The 18,932-nt window shown below is 45.7% G+C and overlaps 1 protein-coding gene across 2 annotated transcripts in view; it reads left to right on the top strand.

The window, feature by feature from the left end:
- Window positions 1-1,673: 1,673 nt before the first annotated feature.
- The window catches only part of TSPAN7 (tetraspanin 7), a 93,938-nt gene continuing 76,679 nt past the window's right edge, over window positions 1,674-18,932 (top strand). Inside the window, exon 1 of one of the 2 annotated variants that reach the window (XM_083838707.1) lies at window positions 1,674-1,919. In XM_083838707.1, the coding sequence (XP_083694833.1) occupies window positions 1,839-1,919 (81 nt within the window). In that variant the 5' untranslated portion in view covers window positions 1,674-1,838. The remainder of the gene's footprint in view (window positions 1,920-18,932) is intronic. The other variant, XM_083838706.1, reaches the window with a different exon arrangement.

Raw genomic sequence — 18,932 nt, 5'->3', positions numbered from 1 at the left:
AACAGAGTGGGCTAAAATGGCAGGCTATCGGCAAAAATGTGAGCTGTCACCCTTGTTAAAATCTGCTTCTACCAAGATAGCTTTCTGTTGGGTGGATATGTAAATTCTGGTTGATATTATGTTTTGTTTGTACTTTATTAAAAACACCTGAAGGGGAGGGGAGATACAACCATAGCTACCAAAATAAATGGTAACTGTCCCCCAGCCTGTGACAGCAGCATTTATCTTTTCTAAAGCCCATGTGTGAGGGGCAGGCAGATTAAATCTCTTCTGCTCTTGCTTAGCTATTTTCTGTCAAAAATCTTACAGTAATTTTTGTACAGTGAATATTTATAACTGTTGTTAGTGTCAATATAATTTTTTGCAGTTACTGCACTTATTTACATTTTAATGGCCAAGTCAACAAAGATTTATGCATCTGTCGTACAAATTTTCCACAAAAGTGGTGAATGCTTCAAAAAACAGTAGCTCCTGCAGAATGCTCCCCCTCCAAGCATCCTTTAAATGCCTTCATTGTTTCTGCAAACAGTAGGCTATCCATTAAAATAACCAACTCTTAAAGCCATAAGTCAAACCCAGCAAAATCTTGCCGCATTCTTCATTGCGAAACTTCTGCGTATTACAAAAGCGCTTGCTTCGGGACCATTCTTTTCTCCCTGTTGCTAAACATTGTCCCTTGAATGGTAAAGTCTGGTTTATCACCTTGATGTGTCTCAGCTGTGTGAACTACACCTTTCTGTAGCTTGAGGAGACATGCTGCGTAGGTTGACCTTGTTTCGATTTTAATGCAGTGAGAGGTATAGCTTGGAGCACTGCCCTGGGGGTGTCCAGGCGCACCATTTAGGAGGGGCATGCTGTACTCTGGCATTCACTTCAATGCACACAAACCCTTCTACAAAGCATGAACTGTGGAAAGGAAAACCCGAAAGCCTTCCCTTCACACCTGCCCGTGATCTTGGTGCAGCAGTTCTGGTCACTGAGGCGCACGTGGGCACGGGGTGCATGTGCACACTCGCTCTGAGCGAGCTTTTCTCAGTGGCAGCCACACCACCAGCCCCTTTTATCCCCATCCAAGGAAGGCAGGCAAGATCCAAGCTGTTGTGCTGCTAAGGGTCTGCTGGATCATCTCCCTTTCCATTCTTCTCCTAGACTAATATGGTTATTTCTATGCCGCCCGTCCTTTGCTGGGTGCCACAGTGAGCTGACAGCTGCTGTGACAGTAATGAGCTGCAGGCTCGCTCCTGAGGGGCCCTTTTTCTGGGATGTGTTGCCATTTGGGGCCCAGCCCAGCCCAGCAGAGACAAGCCAGCTCGGTACCAGCTGAAGCTCTGGTACGAGGCTTCTGGTCAACTTAGGCTTGGGTTCAATGCCCAGGAGAGTTTTCGGACAGAGTCCAGATTTGAGGCTGTGGCGAAGCCGAGGTTAGGGATCTGGCCCCAGCAGCATCCCAGCTTCACGACCTGCTCCTGTGAGGCAGCACCCATAAATCCCGCCCAACTAAACCTCAGCCCAAGAGCTGCCAAGGCGAGAGGTGTCCGGGAGGAGCCCTGCTCCCTCAGGTTCTGCACCGAGCTCCTCATCCCCCGCAGGGAAGTGGCGCCGGGAGACATTTTCTCCCTCAGGGGCAACCCCGGGGCCGGGGCCGCGTCTCGCCGCTCTCCCCCTGGCGGCGGCCGCGGGCGAGGCTGCGGTCGGCGGGCGTTGCGGCGAGCAGCCGCGCGGCGGGGCGAGCCGAGCGCTGAGCTCACCTCCCGCTCCCTCCGCCTCCCCGCCCGCCTCCTCCCTCCCTTCTCCCTCCCTCCCTCCCGCGCCCAGCCTGCAGCCGGGATCTCAGTATTATGGCATCGAGGAGAATGGAGACCAAACCCGTGATAACGTGTCTGAAAACCCTCCTCATCATCTACTCCTTCGTCTTCTGGGTGAGTGCGGCGCGGCCGCGCGGCCGCCGCCCTCCCGTGCTCCTGCCCTCCCTTCCTCCCTCCCTCCGTGCCGAGCCGACCCCCCCCCCCCCCGGCAGCCCCCACCTGCCCACCGCGCGGTGCCCCGGCCGCCTTCCCCCCCCCCCCCCTTCTCGCCCCGGGGGAAAGTCGCCGGCCCCCGGCCCTACCCCGAGCCCCCCGTCGGTGTTTGCTGCCCCCCCCCCGGTGCCCACCCAGCGTTTCGTAACCCGCTGCGGGGCCCCCCGCGGCCCGCCCCGGTGACCCAGATGCATTAATGGGGCGGCGGGGGTCGTGCGGGCAGCCCCGGCGGCGGGGGGGGGGGGGGGTGCTGGCGGCGTCCCGGCCCGTTACTCAGCGCGGCGCCGGCACAAGGCTGCGCGCTGGGGCGGCGATCTGGGGATTAAAAGGGGCTTTTAGTGGGAACGCGGCGGCGAAGGGGAACGGCCCCGCTGTGTGCCATTGGGGACCGGCAGCTGCGCATCACCGAGGAGCGAATTCGTCGCTTGCCAGCAAGGCAGGCTGGTTGTCGCCGAGCGTTTTTGTAACGGCTCGGTGCTGGGGAGAGCGGCAGTGAAGCGGGGTGACTCGGACCTTCATCGTTCTGCTCAAAAATTTATTCCCAACAAAGCCTTGCTTGTGCATCACCGTAATACTTTATATCCTCTATGACTTGTCCGGTTTGACTCCATATGCTTTTGCAAACAAAAAGACCCCCCCAAACCAACCAAAAGTCATTGTGCTGAGCCATACTCACGGCAGGATCCTGCGGTGTAGACCCCCCTCTCCCCACACGCATTTAATACACCCACCCTTCTTTTTATAACGCTTGTGGTAACCACGCAGTGCGATGACTGAAGTGGGTAGGAAGCTGGGATCAGCCGCTGGATTTTGGTGTTGACGTCCTTGATGCCGGCCGCAGGTAGGCAGGCTGCTGAGTTTATGTAGATACCACAAGGTGGGGGTTCACCCCCTCACGCGCTCCGATCCCGGCGGCTCTACGAGAAGCCCCTCTTCTTCCAGCGACGACTGAGCAGCTGCAGGAGCTCCGGTGAATTCGCGGTGTCTTTACGAATGACGTCTCTTTAAAAGCGACCGCTGTTATCCATTACACCCCGACTAAACGGAGGGCTTAAATCGTCGTGCCCGTTGAGCCAGCACATTTCATGAAGGCTAATCTCATTAAAAAAGAGAGAACTGTACGTGGAGCCAAGCAGCTGGCTAAGGGCATTTGCGCTGCAGGCTGTGCTGATGCCAGGCCAGGTTGACAGCTGGGACTGCGCAGGGTAAATAACACAGCTGAGCTCCGGTTTGGGCCACAGCGGTGAGCCTGTGCTGGTGGGATGCTCTAGTGCAAATCCCTTTCCTCTAAAGAGGCTGTCAGGCTCCCATGCATCCCAGTCTTCCCCAAGGGCATGGCCCACTAGTGGCTCTTGAGGCACTTAAAGCCTGACAGCTGTCAGTTTGTCTGTTTGTCTCCTTCCTCGAGCCTGGAGAAGGAGGAGGAAAATGAACAGTTGGAGACAGAAACCTGCAAAAAAGAAGTGACTTTTTTTCCATCGTGCTCTGTGGTGCATCTGTTTTCCCAGGGCACCAGCCTAGGGGAACCTACACAGATCTCAGTGGGAGAAGACAACAAAAGGCTTGGTAAAGATCGAGAGTAATTGACAGCAGACCCCAAGTCTTTGTCATGGGTCCCCCCTTTCAGCATGGCAGAACAAAAACTAATTCACACTTTTGGCCCCTTTTTGGGGTTTGAATCGACCCACTTAATATAAATTGGAGCAGGCCCACCTATTGCCAGGAGTCCGGCAGAAACATGGTGTTCTCTGGCTGTATCCTCTTTTTCTTTTTACAAGTGAGTTTGGGAGCCGGGGGATGTGCAGCACTGTCTCAGTGCCCCTCAGTTATTTTCTGGGGGTCCTTTTTTTATTCTCACATGCTACTGGCTCCAGAGCCAGAGTAACTGAAACTTGGTCCCCATGAATTCTCAAAGCTGAAAATACGGGAAGGGTTCAACAAAAGGAGCTATGTTAAAATTTGATTTCTTGGATTTATCTAGATACTGGAAGCAAAACAAACCAGTGCTGCAAATGGCCGGTCTGTAGATTTTTTCACCTGACAGCTTCCCCATGTTTTTTGGGGAGGTTGTAAGCCAATGTCTGCAGGAGAAAGTCCCGCGTTGCTTAGCTGCAGTTCATATGGGTTTCGAGGAGCTCCCTGTTTTCTCTTGCTGGGGGATGGAGTCGCAGTATAACGCACAGAGGAGAGCGGTCCCGCGGCAGGGAGGTATGTGCGATGGGAGCCCTTCGGGTGTCTGGCCGGGTGGCTGTGGACTGTGGTGCGAGGGGACCAGGAGGGAAGGCTCCTCTTTGAATCCAGGGAGCTGCTTCGAAACGCCGGAAAGGAACTCTCTGTGTTGAGACTGAGTATGAAAGAAGAAAATCTGTGTGCGCAGATTGTGCCTATCATGAGCGATAGTTTGTCAGGCTTAAATCTGAGCTGCGTTTTTCTATCAATGGGCGAGATCTATGTTGCTGAAGGCTTTTAGTGGAGGCATTAAATGAGGCTTCGCTGACTGCATGGGAGCTGCAGGGTGGTAATGAAGAGACGCAGCTAATTCATGTTTCGTACCGCGTAGCTTGTTCATTTCCAAATAGGTTTTATTTAACAGTATTTGTTATTTTGATAGCCTTCTCTCCTCTCCCTCACCGTATTTCCCAGCTTCTTTCTATAAACGTATCAACATGGTAGAAAAATTCCATAAACAGAGATAACAAGCTTTTTATGTCCTCGTATGTATTGTTATTCATAGTACACATTAAATGCCTAGGGTTACTGCTTTTGCTCCTTAAGGGACGTAGTAATAAAAATTCAACAGCCATTTTTTTCCTAATCAGAATGCTGTACCGAATGCATCTGGTTTGGAACCAGTAGATTAAAAAAGGCAGTAAAAACACTGCTTGGTTGTTAGCTTTTTTTTTTTTTTTTTCCTTTTGGGTATCATAAATTGCTTGCATAGAAATCTGAGATATCACCTGCCTTATTTTTACGGGAAGATGAATTTTGAGTTAGAATTCGAAGTGTATTTTCTATATGGGAACAAATTTTTTAAACCTTTTATTTATCTAGTTCTTCAGGGGAGTGATGTCTTAAAATGTATGTATTCTTAGTGTGACATCGTAAAGGCTTTGGAATATATTGTGTTATCAGATTAACAGCCTGCCTCAGAGTGTTTTGAGAAGGAGCTTTAGGCGTGCATCCACTGGTCCTTAAAGTCATACCTCTGCAGAAAATGGTTTTCCTCTTGTACACAAATCTTATTGTTGTCCCAAACAGACCCCGTAGCAAGGTGATTAGCTTCTGATTTTAGGTCCTGTGAGACACTTGGCACTCAAATGAGTGCTTTGTTCATACTGTTCTGCTGGTATGGGGGATTCTTGAGGTTAATTAACGCAATAAGAGCATGCAAGTAGAGTTTCCATTCAGATATTTTGCAAGGCGGTTCACTGATTTGAAGAGCATCTTCAGACCACGATCAATGTTTGAGATACTAAATTGGGTTCTTAGAACTTGTTTTGCCCTTTGAAACGCGATAAAATTGAGACTAAGGTATCTATTTGCAAAACAGCGGTTTAGTTTTCCAAGTTCTAATTGATTAGAAAATGGACCTGTGAGTCCTTGTACCTCCCCGTGGAGGTTAGCAGGTCACAGGAGAGCCATGGACTGGAGTGTGGCAGGAGAGGCAAGTGTCCCTTGTTTGTGAGGCCACAGCCAGCGCTGTCATTTTAGGATAGCTTGGAATTACTTGTTGTCATAGCATTAAACTTCCTGGTAGCCAGTTCCTCCAGCTGCCACAGGGATGCTACACCAGAAGATGGCCCTGTGAAGTAAAACGCTCTCAGTCCCGTGAGGAGGGATGCTCCCTGCTGTTACAGGGGCCTGGGGGATTCTGTCTGGAAGAGCAGCCCCTGCATCTCCCTCTTCTCGCAGGCTTCCCAGAAAAGGAGGTCAGCAGCGGGGGGGTGGGAGCATCTTCCTCATTCCCTGCACATCCACCAGGGCTGGCAGCAGCCCGGGGCCATCTTCACCACTCCTTGTCAGCTTCTGGGGCTTCTCTGACACCGCTGCACCGACCCGATCCTCACGCTGCAGTGGTTTGGAGGAGGTGGCATTCGCGTGTGGTTTTGAGAGCTCAAAGGCGTTTTGTGGGAAATGCCCGAGACAAAGATCAAGCGTGATGGCCTGCTCTGTAATGCGAATTTATGGCTGAATTGCTGACCCATCTTCAAATACAGCAGTTCAGACTGTTCATTATAAAACTTTGTGTGTCCCTTTGAGTTACTAGTGGCATTAGTCATCTTTACTGTGAATGTCCAGCTGGGTTATTAGAATTACCAGTTTTCTCCCCAGAACTTCTTTTCAGTGCTTCTGCGTTGGTTTGTGCATGTATCCGGTCTTTTTAATCTCTCTCATCATGCTTATATTTTTTCTTTTATTTATTTTTTAATTGCTTGAACAGTTATAAAGGAAATATTCTGGGAAATGTTTTAGCTTTCCCATGTAGTTTAGATTGTTGTTTCTTTTGGTGGTTCTGTTGACTGCAAAGCTGCTCTACTTTTGGAGAGAAATTTCGTTTTTTGTACGTATCTGAAATCCAGGAAAATCACTCTTTCAAAAATGCACATTACCCACAGGTTGATGGACCTGATGTGCTCTGTTGTTTGGGCACAAACCTCATGCAGTTGCCTTCCTAATTTGGTTGTTTCCCATTCCATTCACATAATGACATACATGAAAGATTAAAGATAATGGTGTTTTCTTGTGAGCACAGCCTAAGGTGATTTCTGTTGGTTAAATAAATAACTAGATTTAAAAAAAAAAAAAAAGGAGTAGATGGTGTTTAGAAACATAGCTCCAGAATCAGCTTTCTAGGTTCCCTGTTGGGGTACTCATCCACCTTGTTTTAGCTTTGGGGTTTGGGGTGGGATTTTTTTCTTTTAATTAAAACTGTTGCATAAAAGCCCCTTAATTGCAGTCCAACCTGAGAGCCATGCCAGCATGACAACTCTGTTAAGTGAGAGTAAATAGAAAAGAAAAAGTTGTGACTTAGGCTTGGACTCTGCAAGAAGTTGTGTGGCTGCATCAGGAGGGGTGCTCTGGTGGTCCCCCACCGGCCTCTGGTGATGCCTGGGTGGAAGGTCTTTGGGAGGAGGTTGCTGGGCCTCCAGACCTAACGTCCTTCTCCTTCTTGGCAGAGAATTGCTTTTCCAAGTCTGGTTGATTTTATTTGGGAGCAGATCCTTTGGTAAATCCATGTGGTTTTTGCATTGCTGATGCCTGTTCATGCTCTGAAAATGCATGTGTGGTGCAAATTAGTGTTATAGGAAAACCTAATTTAGGAGTGTAGTTGACTTTGCTGTTGGCTAAACGCTCCTTCTTCCCTTGCTGTCTGTGTAACTCTGATGCTGTTTTGATGAGCTACCTGCTACACCGTGATCCTGGTGTGTGTATCCGGACAGTTCTCTAGTTTGGGGATGGTAAATGTTATGCATAACAGATCAGTTTGGACTGGTGAATAGGGATAGTGCTTGACTTGAAGTGTTTACATTATATTTCAGAAGACATGGGGTGGATTCATAAACAAGCAGTGGCAGAAGTCCTTGCTCTTTTGCAGGTGACGGGGTAGGGGTGTTGTGGAGTACTGCTATCTGTGTAGCAAACACTTCTGCTGCTTACTGTTCGCTCCTGCTCTAAGCAAATGGCTGTAAGGTCTAAATAGCTTCTATACAGATTCTAGGGAAGAGTACTCAGGAGGTTTTGTTGGTACTTTTTGGTCAAGAAAGCAATAGAGTCCTTTCTTTTTGGATGCTGGTTCATGCCAGACTTGCTTGTCAAGGAAATGGAGGCAATTATCATAGATAAACCTAGGGAATTTAAAATGGATCCAAGAATCCGATTTGATCTCTCATTATGTGACTATTTATCAATTCCCTGTGCTGTCAGGGAAGTAAATTAGATTACCTGGTACTGTTAGTTGTCTTCATCCCTGGATTTTTATCATCATTTCTTCTGTTGTTGCAACTGTCCTACAAATTTATGTGCAAATGAGTTAATAGATGAATATCTATAGAGGCTGTTTGTGCATGTAAGCTTGTAGAAATATCTCTTTCAGTCTTCCACATGCTTTTAAGTCCAATGTGATTTGTTACAGAGATGCTAGCTTTATTACTGAATCTGTTCTTCATCCACTAAATCTGTGGGTGAAAATCTTGTTGACCTCAGTGCATAGAAAACCTCAAATGTTTAGAAGGATACTCCAGAGAAGACCGTAGGGAGCAGATTACAGGTACCATAAAGCCATTTTTATTTGCGTAGTGCCATTTCTTTAGGCTTATCACTATTAATTAGTATTTAATCATGTCTCAGAGAACAAATCCTTCATATCTGTGGAGCAGGCTTCTTTCCTATTTTAGCTCTCGTTCACCAAGGTGGGCAGATGGCTTGCATGTTCTGCAGAGAGTGTCTTTATGGCAGTTCTGGGTTACGAGAGCGAAGCATTTAAATTTCTTGTGTACTAAAGGGCCTCTGAAGCACAGTACGAAGCATGGCATGCTTGTGTCTTGCTGGATTATCGTTATTTCATAGCTGAGCTGCTTCTTTGAGCTCTGGGAGTAGGCCACAGGACTTTTAGGAGCTGCAATAAAAGAACCCAAGAGATGCTGTTAATACGCTGTTAATATTAATTTTGCTGTATTTTCCCTGTAACATTTTGCAAGATGTTTTCCAGATGTTCTTCTTCCATATATATAGTTCTGGGGACAGTACTAAAATCCTTAAAAGGAGCGAGTGCCCCCCCTTCCCTCCCCTTCCCCACAATCCCCATCTCCCTGCCCTGCCATGCGGAGCTCAGGCAGTCACCGCTCCTTTGACATAACGAGGTGCAGGACTTAATTTGCAAAAGTCTGTGGATCTTGGGAGCAGACCTAAGGTGAAATTTGGTGTGTGTGCATGGTGTAGCAGAGAAAGATGAGAGTGGAGGAGAGGGTGAAACCCTGTGAATATCACAGGAAGAGGAGCCCCTACATTTCCCTAAAACTGGAAAGCGCAGAAGCTCCCCCGATAATCCCCTGGGCTTGAATGCCTTTGGATAGAAACAGGCAGCTCACGTCTGCTGATGCCAGAGGATTGAAGTTACAGGTGAAACTAGCAAGTTCCTCAGGATCTTGTTCCTGACCAGATCGTAAGTACCGCATCAGAGGAAATAGTACATGGAAGCAGAAAATTGTGCTAAATTCCTCCAGCAAGGTATGTTTACAGCTAATCCCCAGTACACTAGAAATTACTCTTATTGCAAGGACCTAAATACATTCCCTGCAACTGAAGTTTCAGCTTGACTGTACTGATTTAATCCTTTGGTAGCTTTTGAAGACGTTTATTATTTGGACAGAGTTTCCAATGGGTTGGTCTCTGGCAGGGACTTTGAGGTGTTTAGAAGAATCCTTTCAGTACTTTTGGCAATGGAATATGAAAAAAAAAAAACCAGTCATCTTTGTCATTTTTTATAAAAATAAATGGGAGCTGCATCAAAACTTGAAATCTTTGATGGAGGTAGTCCTCTCAGAGACGGAACCTGTCTGTGAAAAAAAGACCTAAAACCCCTCAAAATCTTCAAAGAGACAAGAAGTTCCGGAATATTCCAGGTAATGTTGACATTCGTCTTTGGACCTAGACTTTAAACTTAGGCCACTTTTATAGGATCACCAATTGTCACGGGTTGTGTTAAATCAGTCCAACGAGGCAGAACCAAGGCTTGCCCTTTCGATGATGTGTGGAGTTCCTTTGCTTCAAAGTCATGGCCGGGGCTTGGGGCCCAAACCAGAGAGGGAAGTCCATGGCAGCCATGGGGAGCCTGCGCCTGCAGGCCTCACACAGTCTGCAGCGACGTATGCCAGGGATTTTGTGCATGTTTGAAGGACAGTGTGAAAGGTCAGATGCTCTGCTCTGACCCCAGCAAAGAAAATAGGAAGGACGTTATACATACCTCATGGAAACAGGTGTGGAGGAACTCCAAAAGCTACGTGTGATTGAGGATCAGTGCAAATTTCCAGTGTGGTGAAAGTGGGGGGAAGTATCCCATGCTTTCTGTTTTGTTCCCTAATAGTGCCTTGAACCACCACTGCATCAGAAGACAAAACACCAGAAATCTGTCAGGAAAATTGCGGCTTCTATTAGGGTGAGATACAAGAGGTTAAAATACAAGGATAGGTTAAGATATAAGAGAGGACACTTCCTAGGCAAGTAGTAACAGAAGAAAAGATGGGCACTCAATCCTTCTGCATGCTATTCACTTCAATAGTACTTAACATCTAAATGGCTCTAATTAGGCTTGGAATTATAACATAATTAAGTGCATGTCACTTCTGTTTCCCTTTGAAAACAAACAAGAAACCAAAACACCAGTAAGTTAGCCTCAGTATGTTGAAGTTCAGCCTGATTTCTGCTTCTCAATGACGTGGTCATTTTTGCTGTTGCAGCTGCTCTGTGCTGCATGTGATAGTTCCTGCTCTGTGGCATGCATTGATTGCAGTGTGTGGTTACATTTACCTGTAAAATTTATGTCTGATAGGAACCCAGCAGCTGATATTATTGTCTGTTTAGAGGTGTTTTTTTACCTCCTCTCTGTTTACAATTAAGTGATACTGTTTTTTAAGTCAGTTGATGCAGATACAGTTTGCAGTTGCTAGCTAATGTTGAGATCAGCTTCAGTGTTGTCTGGGTCTGAGCTTCTCTTTCTTGTATGCTTTAGGAAAAGTTGCTGAGTTAAACTATGCAGGCAAAATGACGTAAAGGCTTAAATTGATCTCCCTTATCCCTGAGCAGCTTACAGACCATCTATGCCTCACCTGCAGACTTTCAGTCACATGCAAGTGCAGTTTAAAGACTCGTGAGGAAGGAATCAGGATCCCAGGACGCCGGGGAGCTGGCTATCAGGAGTGGTTCGGTATTGTTTCATGGAGCATAGAGGCCAAGCCCAAGTTTATTCCTTGCTCCCTGCTTTCATAAAGCAAGGAGTGATGCAGAGGGGTTGGATCAGGATGTACTGACAGAAGGTCACACCTTTCAAGAAGGAAAAATGTGGTTTGCAGGGGCGGCATTACTGAGTTATTTTTGTCCAGGTTGGTAAGATTAAGGCAGCGCACAGCCTCTCTAGGAGGCAGCAAGGCCTTATTGCGCTTGCTGGGCATGTGTGGCACCTCTGCGGTGCTCTAGGAGTGTTTGGGCAACCTCTTGCTGGTAGGATGGTGTATGATGGTGCTTCTTTGCCTGCAGGCTTGTAGGTAAATGCTTTCTTACGGGAAAATGTTCTTTTTTAAGTCTTTTCCCTTTGTTTCTGCTACTTCAAAGCAATGCTTGTGCTGCGCAGTGGGTGCATCCTTGGCTGTGCTGACCAGGACAGGCGTGTGAGATGGGATGAGATGGTCCCTTCCACAGCCCAGGGGTGAGCAAGCAGCCTTTGGACCTCAGCTGTACCACGGTGCTCGCCATCCTGAGGAGAGGCAAGCTGCAGGAGATGTGCTGGGCAAACGGAGTGTGGTCGTAAACGGAGTGTTGCATCCCACAATTATGTGTTGTTTTTTTCTCTATTTTATTTTTTCAACTGAAACCAGCAACAAAAATAAAACCTCCCACTTCCATGAGTTTTGTGTTTTGTAGGCAACAGCTCCTTGCTTTCTTTTGTGAAACGTAGTTGTGCTTAAAATAGAAATGTCTGTGGGAGAGAGAGTTTTCAGCTGGTGAAATTGTCCAAAATGATATGGAAAAGTTGCCTCAGTTTCTGAGAGCAGGCAAGATATACTTGCAGTACTTATGCAGAGAGACGTATGCTCTTGAGCTTAAAACACACTGGGTCCCTGTTGTACCGAAACCTGAGCATGTTGCTCCATAGCTATTTTTTAACAGAAGTATCAGATTTAAAGTATTCCCTCCCCCCTCAGTCATTGACCTCAGATTGCCAAGGGACCAGAAAGGATTCATCCCTGCACCCTGAAGGATATCCAGTATTAAAGTAAGGGGCTGGGCTGTTTCCTAGAACAGTGTAGTCCCGAAATGATCAAGAATGCAGCTGAGCTGCAACCACTAAGTTGATTTATTCTTTTAATTTCATGAAATGTTGGGCTTTGCTGTTTCATGCCTGGTGTTAGACCAAAATGACTTCCTATTTTTTTCCAGCACTGTTGAATTTATAAAATACATAATATGGCAGGCCTCTACATCTGAAGGATTTCAGGGAAATTTTCAAAATTCTGTGCTGAATCTTTGCTTTTAGGCAAACATTCAAGCTGGTAATGATAGAAGAACCACATCATTGATGAGAAACAGACAGTTAACCTTTTTTCTTCTAGCACAATTCCTCATCAGGCCAGTTGTACACCCGAGCCAGAGTTTGGTTAGCAGTAACATTTGCCTTCTGAAAGCATATTTGCTCTGTATCTGGTACTAGTGCTGTACTGCTAAGCAAAAGCATATGATGTGAAATGACATTTTAAGAATTAAATCAGCTGAGGTTGATGACTGTGTGTGGGTAGACAGAGGCTTGTCCATATGAAATGTATAAAATATCTTGCAAGGTCATCTTGCTCTGCTTAAAATCAGTGGGAACCATATATGAGCAGACTGTCCTAGGTGGTTAGCTGATTGTTTTTAAAACTCTCTCATGGTTAATATTCAGGTATGGAGAAACAGAATGTTCTTCTGACTTGGATACCACAGAGTTCCCATAACTCACTCCTGCTCCTTTTTATTTTGCCTCAAAATAAAGTGGGTAAATGTGATCTTAAACCTGCGGTGCCATTGGTACCTGCTCTGTTCGTAACTCAGACTATTTTGCATTATCTGTGTGGTTTCTGAGGAACACAGAACTTCTCTGTCCTGCTGTCCATTGCTCGTGAGGATGACGTGGAAGTCACAAAGCCATGTAGAGAGAAGATAACATCACTCATTTAAAACAAAGGAGGCTCGTCAATTTAGTAGTTGTGGAATTAGCACACCAAAGTTTGAAGATATTTATCCATAACATAGTCAGTGGTGTCTCAGTTTGTTGGGGCTTGTGATACTAAGGCCCATCTGCCAAAGCCAACCTTGATTAGTAAATTGCAGCACACAGCCTGTGGCTTGTCATGGCTTCCCTCAAGGGTCAATGGCAGAATTAGAGTTGGGATTGGGAGGTTTTTATTATTACTCATTCTTGTGCTGGATATCAAAGCAGGATAAACCTTTTTTTTTTTCCCTTTAACTGTCAAGATGGAAGACTTGTTACGTTCTACCTTAGGTCTCTAGGCTTGTTTTGTTTGCCCTTCGGTTTTGCAGCACAGCACCATTCTGCAAGAAGATTTGGGCTTCTTCACGGTGGCGTTTCTACTGGAGCTTAGATGGACGCCAAAGGAGGTAGAATTGTGTGTAAAATATTGCAACTTCAATAAAACCAAAGCCTAAACTGAAAAACACGAGAGCAAAATACTCAATCTGTAGATGTGTTGATGAGATAGTGTGCTGTGAGATCACGCATGAGTCAGCTGGTAGGTGAATAAATGCTGAGTATTATGACCAGAATCAGAGGGCATGGCAGAGTGCACGTTGTTTGGATTAAAGTCAGAAAAAAAAAATGGAGCCTGGCTGCTCCTATTAGGTTAATAAGATTTTTTTTTTCTTGTCTGTTTGTTGTTTTGACAACATTGATGGTCATGCCTTATGTTTTTTTTTTCTTTTTTTTTTTTTTTTTTACAATACTGTTGTTCTTAAGAGACATTGGGTAATTAATTAGGGGAAAACTAAATCTTCAGATTCATTTTCCACTGGTAGTATGTGAAAAATAACAGTCGTTATGCCCATTTTATTGAAGGAGACACTGATGCGCGTCAAGCAAGATGTCTAAGGAACAGTTTGGCAGTCAAACTGGGCACCGTTTTGAATCAGTTATTTTAAGCCCCTGACTGTAATCATTATTAATAGTAGGGCTCACTTTGACATCTTACTTCAATTGCAGGAATAGCAAGTTGAAATAAAACTTGAATTTTCCCTGCTGTTAAGGTAGCTTGTAGAGTACAGGGAGTATTTCTGAGAAGTCTAATGAATAGTGCTCATAGAAAGAAATTATTGGATGGAGCAGTTGGCTGTATCTGAGCCATGAAATGGCAGGCTGCGATGCTTCTTTATTCTGAAGCCGCATACAGGATGCACTGCAAACAGCACATCAGGTTGCTCAGGGTGTTGGGAGAGGGAGCAGAGCTGCCAGTGCATGGTGAGTGCCACCAGTTGCATGGGTGTAAGCAGCTGGGAACGACGCAGGCACCTCTCCTGCCCTCACGGATTGGGCAGGGTGGCTTCCTTCAGGGAAGTAAGTGCACATTTCTGTAAATGGATATCTGCCTCTAATTTGGAAGATGATTTGGCCAGTGAGTAAAAAGGATTTGTTGACACGCTCACCCCAAAGGAAGGAAACGGTGGGCTAACTTAGGAATGTCCTCATCCTCTTTGTGCTCAGCGTCTGTGATCTGTGATCTCTGTGGTATGTACCAAGTGTGGCAAGCAGGATCAAGTTTAAATGTTGACCTCAGAATAGGCTAGTTTGCTTATTTTTACCTTCCTGTGGGCATCAATGGAGAAGGATTTTGCTAACGTGGAGCTCTGTTTAAAGACCAGTAGGCAGAATTTTGTGATTTGTGGATTTTGCCACAGATTTTCTCAGTGAGGTTGCCAAGTGCTCCTAGGAATTGGACCGACTTCTTAACTAATTTGTCTCTAATTTACTTGTGAAATGGATGCTATGACAACTGTGAAGACTTCTTGGCAGTTTTCTTAGATGAATTTTAATCGGACGGCTACAACGTGCAGTCTGCTTGAGGATGGCAGCTCTCTGGAGTCTGCTCTTGTGCAGGAAAAATGCATTAGCACCTCTTTGGGCTCAGGCTGAGTTGTGCTGGTATAGACAGAGTCAGGTTCCCAAGCTGCCACTGAAAACTAGAATAGATTGTGAGGGGAAGGGTGTCGGATAAGTTATTGCTCAGAGGAAGCACTTAGTCTGGGGATTTCTTCAAGAAGAAGTGTGTCTGTGCTGAGAGCTGGCTCTGTAACCTGTACTATAGGTCTTTGCTTTCTCCCACACCCACAGTGAGGCCTGTCTGAAAGAAATTAATGCTCGGTGCCTTTGGTTTTATGTCAGAGGTAATTAAGGTTTTTAACTACCCGCAGATTGAGGTGTATTCTGTTGTTTGGTGCCAGTGGGTGTCGGGGGGGCAGCTGATGGAAAGCACCGATCGTTCATCCTATTACTCATTTGAAGCTGAGTGGATTTGGGTGAATGGCAGGGCTGTTTTTCTTCTGATGGCCCCTTCCTCCACCACCGCAGCTTTATCCTAATGTCACTTGTGATGGCTATTGCTGGGTTGGATGGGCAGAGAGCAGAACAGGATAGTTTAGAGCAGTCACTGTTCTGTTCTTATCTTCTGTGGGCTGGTGGACAAGGGTTCCTGTTCAGCAGGGACTCTGTATTTTGCAAATGGTCATTAATTCCTCTGGCATTCCTGGGTCTTACCATCTTAAAAAAGGGAATTGTTAGGTGTGCTCCAGCATGATTTCTGTTTCCCCCTTCTCCTTCTCCATGAGTGGTGTCAGATAGAGACTGAGACTGGCCTATGGCTTAGTTCCTAGTGTCTTACCTTTTATCACCTTACTTGGCATGGTTTAAATTATACTTTCTAAGTGGGTAAATTACGAGCTGCTCTTACTGTAATTTAGGCAAGACTTCGTAAAGGCATTTTTGTTGGCAGTTTAAGTCATCCTTTTCACGTAAGTGGTACCAATCTAGTACTTAGTAGGGCTGCCTGCTAAGTGGTAACAGATGGCCCATGCTAGCTAGGACAGGGAGGATCATGAGGGTGGGAGCCACTGTTGTCTACATATGTGTTTTGGATCTCAGCATGAGCATTTCACAGGAGGGAACACAACTCCGCTGGAATCAGGGGAATCTGATCTTTGGTGTTCTTTATTCCAGCTCTTGGCATGTTCGAAAATTAATGTATGTGGTTCATGTAGGGCTATATCAATAATATCGAAATTATATCCCTGCTTGGAAGAAATTGCTGTGCTTGCTGTTTTCCCCCTTTTTTGGCTTCTCCTGTAATCAAATGTCCTGTGTGACAACGTAAGTATATAGAGCAGAGCAGTCGGTTCCATTATGTAATCTCACTTCCATTTGCGCCGTACCACATGATAGCCTAAAATGTAGTAACTGATGAAAAGCTGCAGGAGAAAAAAACAGAATTAGTCATAGATGTTTTGGACCAATTTTCCCCCCCCTAGCCTGGCTCGTGCACTAAAATGCTTAGATACTGTAGTGGGCAAAGGGCGAAAGAGGAAAGGGGGATGTGTCAAAGAGTCCTTTCTTCTTAATGTGGGGCAGGCAGCATCATCCACGCTCTGATGTGGGTTTCTTGCGTAGCATCTGTAATGGGGCAGGGGAAAAGAGCAGATGAAGAAAGCTGTGATCTTAAACACAGTCTGCTGAAGTAATCTTTGGGTCTGCTGAGGTCTCTGAGGCTTCCTTTGCCAAAACCACTAAATCTACAGCTTGCTTTGTGTACTGTATTATGTTGCTTGCTTGCAAAGGAGGGATGTTAACAAGCAAAGGCTGAGATATCCTGGATGTGGCCTTCTGATTGTGGTTTGGTAGATCAGGCCTTTCTGAGGGCTCTGACAGTATATTTCTTAATTGACATCTGTCTCCTCTTGACACTAAGAAACCAAATCTCTGTGAGGGAAGTGGCTGTCCTTTTTCACATGAGTAAATTTTTTTTTCTGGAGGAGCGTTCTCATGAAAATGCAGTTTAGAACATGGCTTTTTATTCTGCCCTCCCCCTGAATCAAAATAATTTTCCTCCCCTCTGGACGGGCAGAGGCTAAGCAGGCCTTGCTTCATGCAAGGTGACTAGAGCTTATGGCAACTATGGGATAATGCAATGTCCTGGCTTCTTTTCTCTACAGTGGGGTGATAATCCTTAGTAGATAAAATACATCAAAAGTGTCCAGGCAATGATGCTGAAGGTGGTCCTGTCAGGCTTAGACCTGTTCCTTGGGCAGCTGGGCAAGGGGAAGACACTTCACCTCAGCCTGGTCTGGAAGCATTTCTCTCTCTCAACTTAGGTTATGAAAACTGTACTTTCGTAGTGGCACATCACTGGGATGGCAGCAGTTTCTGCTGTCTTAACATCTGTCTTTTGAACAGTAGGCAGGAAAGGTTGGCAATGTGTTAGAAGATCCACGAGGACTGTCTCTGAAGTCCTCTGAGAGAGAAGACAAAGCCAGTCAGTGGAAAGTCCTCCTCTCCCCCCATACACACACTTGCTTGAGTCTAGGATAGAGCCAAATTCTTTGTGGGTTCACTCAGAAGTTTTTCTGGTTATTCAAGAAATAGAGAGACACAAGTGGTACATTTGGGACCTCTTGCCAAATTAACATGAGACCTCTTATTTTAGAAACATCCTTCCCTCCATTTAAAGCATCTTTTACCTCATTTGGTCTTAAAGTCATCACAACGGTAATTAAAGCCTTCTTTGGGCCATTCTGTGTTTGTGAACTGGCTTTCTTCTGTAGAAGGCTGTTTTCCTTGAGGCAGTCACTTCAGCTTGTAGTAATGAGTATCTCACAGGACTCAAGTGACCGTATTGCCTTCTCCTGAGTTTTCAAGGAAGGGCTGAGATACTTCAAAAGTTTCTCTTCTGGGTGATTACAGGATTCCACCACAAAGATCTGTTCTGTCAGCTTTCTTCCCAAACCTGCCTGCTTGTGCTAATAAGGCCTCTCTCCGCGTGTTCAGCATTAGAAGGTCAGAAGGGCTCTGCTCGTGGTGGACTAAAAGCCCTTCCGTAGTGTGACAGGAGTCACCTTGGCAATGCTGTCACAAAATTACCATGTTTAACGGTATTTCTATATCCTTTCACTTTAACATTGCTAGTCTGAAGCTGGAAGGTCATTTCAAAGGCTCATTCTATCTGAAGAAAAGTACCCTCCATCAGGAGTGTTACCATCTTGGACATAAGCAATACAACTGTGTGGTCTTCTACAAAGCCCTGTTTTATGGGTGCAGCCTTTGGAGAGTAATTCTGTGCTAGTCTGTTAGTTTGGCAGAATCTGACTGTGATATAAGGATATAAGGAAGATATAAGGATATAAGGAAGATCCAAATTCGAAAGGAATCAGGACTGCAAAGCCCACATCTCTGCAAAGACAGTTGAGCAACATCTGAGCTCGACCTGTCTTCTGAGCACAGTGTAGGAGTGTTCAGAGGTACCTGGATCATGGAAGTAACATGGTCAGGATTAAAGATGTGCTCTTCCTTGCCTCTTGGGAGGACTCACTGGCTGTGCACCAGGGATGCACAGGTTTGGCTGTATTGTTTCCAGATGTACAGCTGCTCCACAGTCCTGCGTTGTGCACTGTAGAGGTGCTCTAGGTGTCCCCTCTAATCTAAGCTCTCCAAAATGTTTGAACTTCTGGTTTCTGTGAAGGCATCTCATAGACGTCTTGGAGTGCCTCTGTGGTGTGGTGAAGTGATATTCAGCCATTTGGAGAGATGTGTTATTCATACATATCTTTATATTGATATACATACTTCTCCTGATGAGCGAATCATTCTATAATTTATATAGTCAGTCAGAGGACATTTATTTATTTATTGCAATTTATTCAGAATCTCTTAATTAATGTTTGACACCGAGCAGGGGAATTGCTGTTCACACTGTGAATTTATTTTTGCTCACAAATTGACCAAGCTAAGAGCTCCGGTAAGTTTGCCTCTTCCTGTGATAGCTAGAACTGCTGCAAGGGTATTTTCTGAGCAGTGAACTTAAATGTTTGCCCAGTCACATGCCCTGCATTTTCACCCGTGGTCTCATTAGTGGAGGTGGAACTAGAATTACATGGTTGGTCTTTCAGGGG

This window comes from Anser anser, assembly GCF_964211835.1.
Source record: "Anser anser genome assembly, chromosome: 1".
Classification (NCBI taxonomy): domain Eukaryota; kingdom Metazoa; phylum Chordata; class Aves; order Anseriformes; family Anatidae; genus Anser; species Anser anser.
Note: the sequence above shows the minus strand (reverse complement) of the source record. Positions and strands in the feature narration are given on the sequence as shown.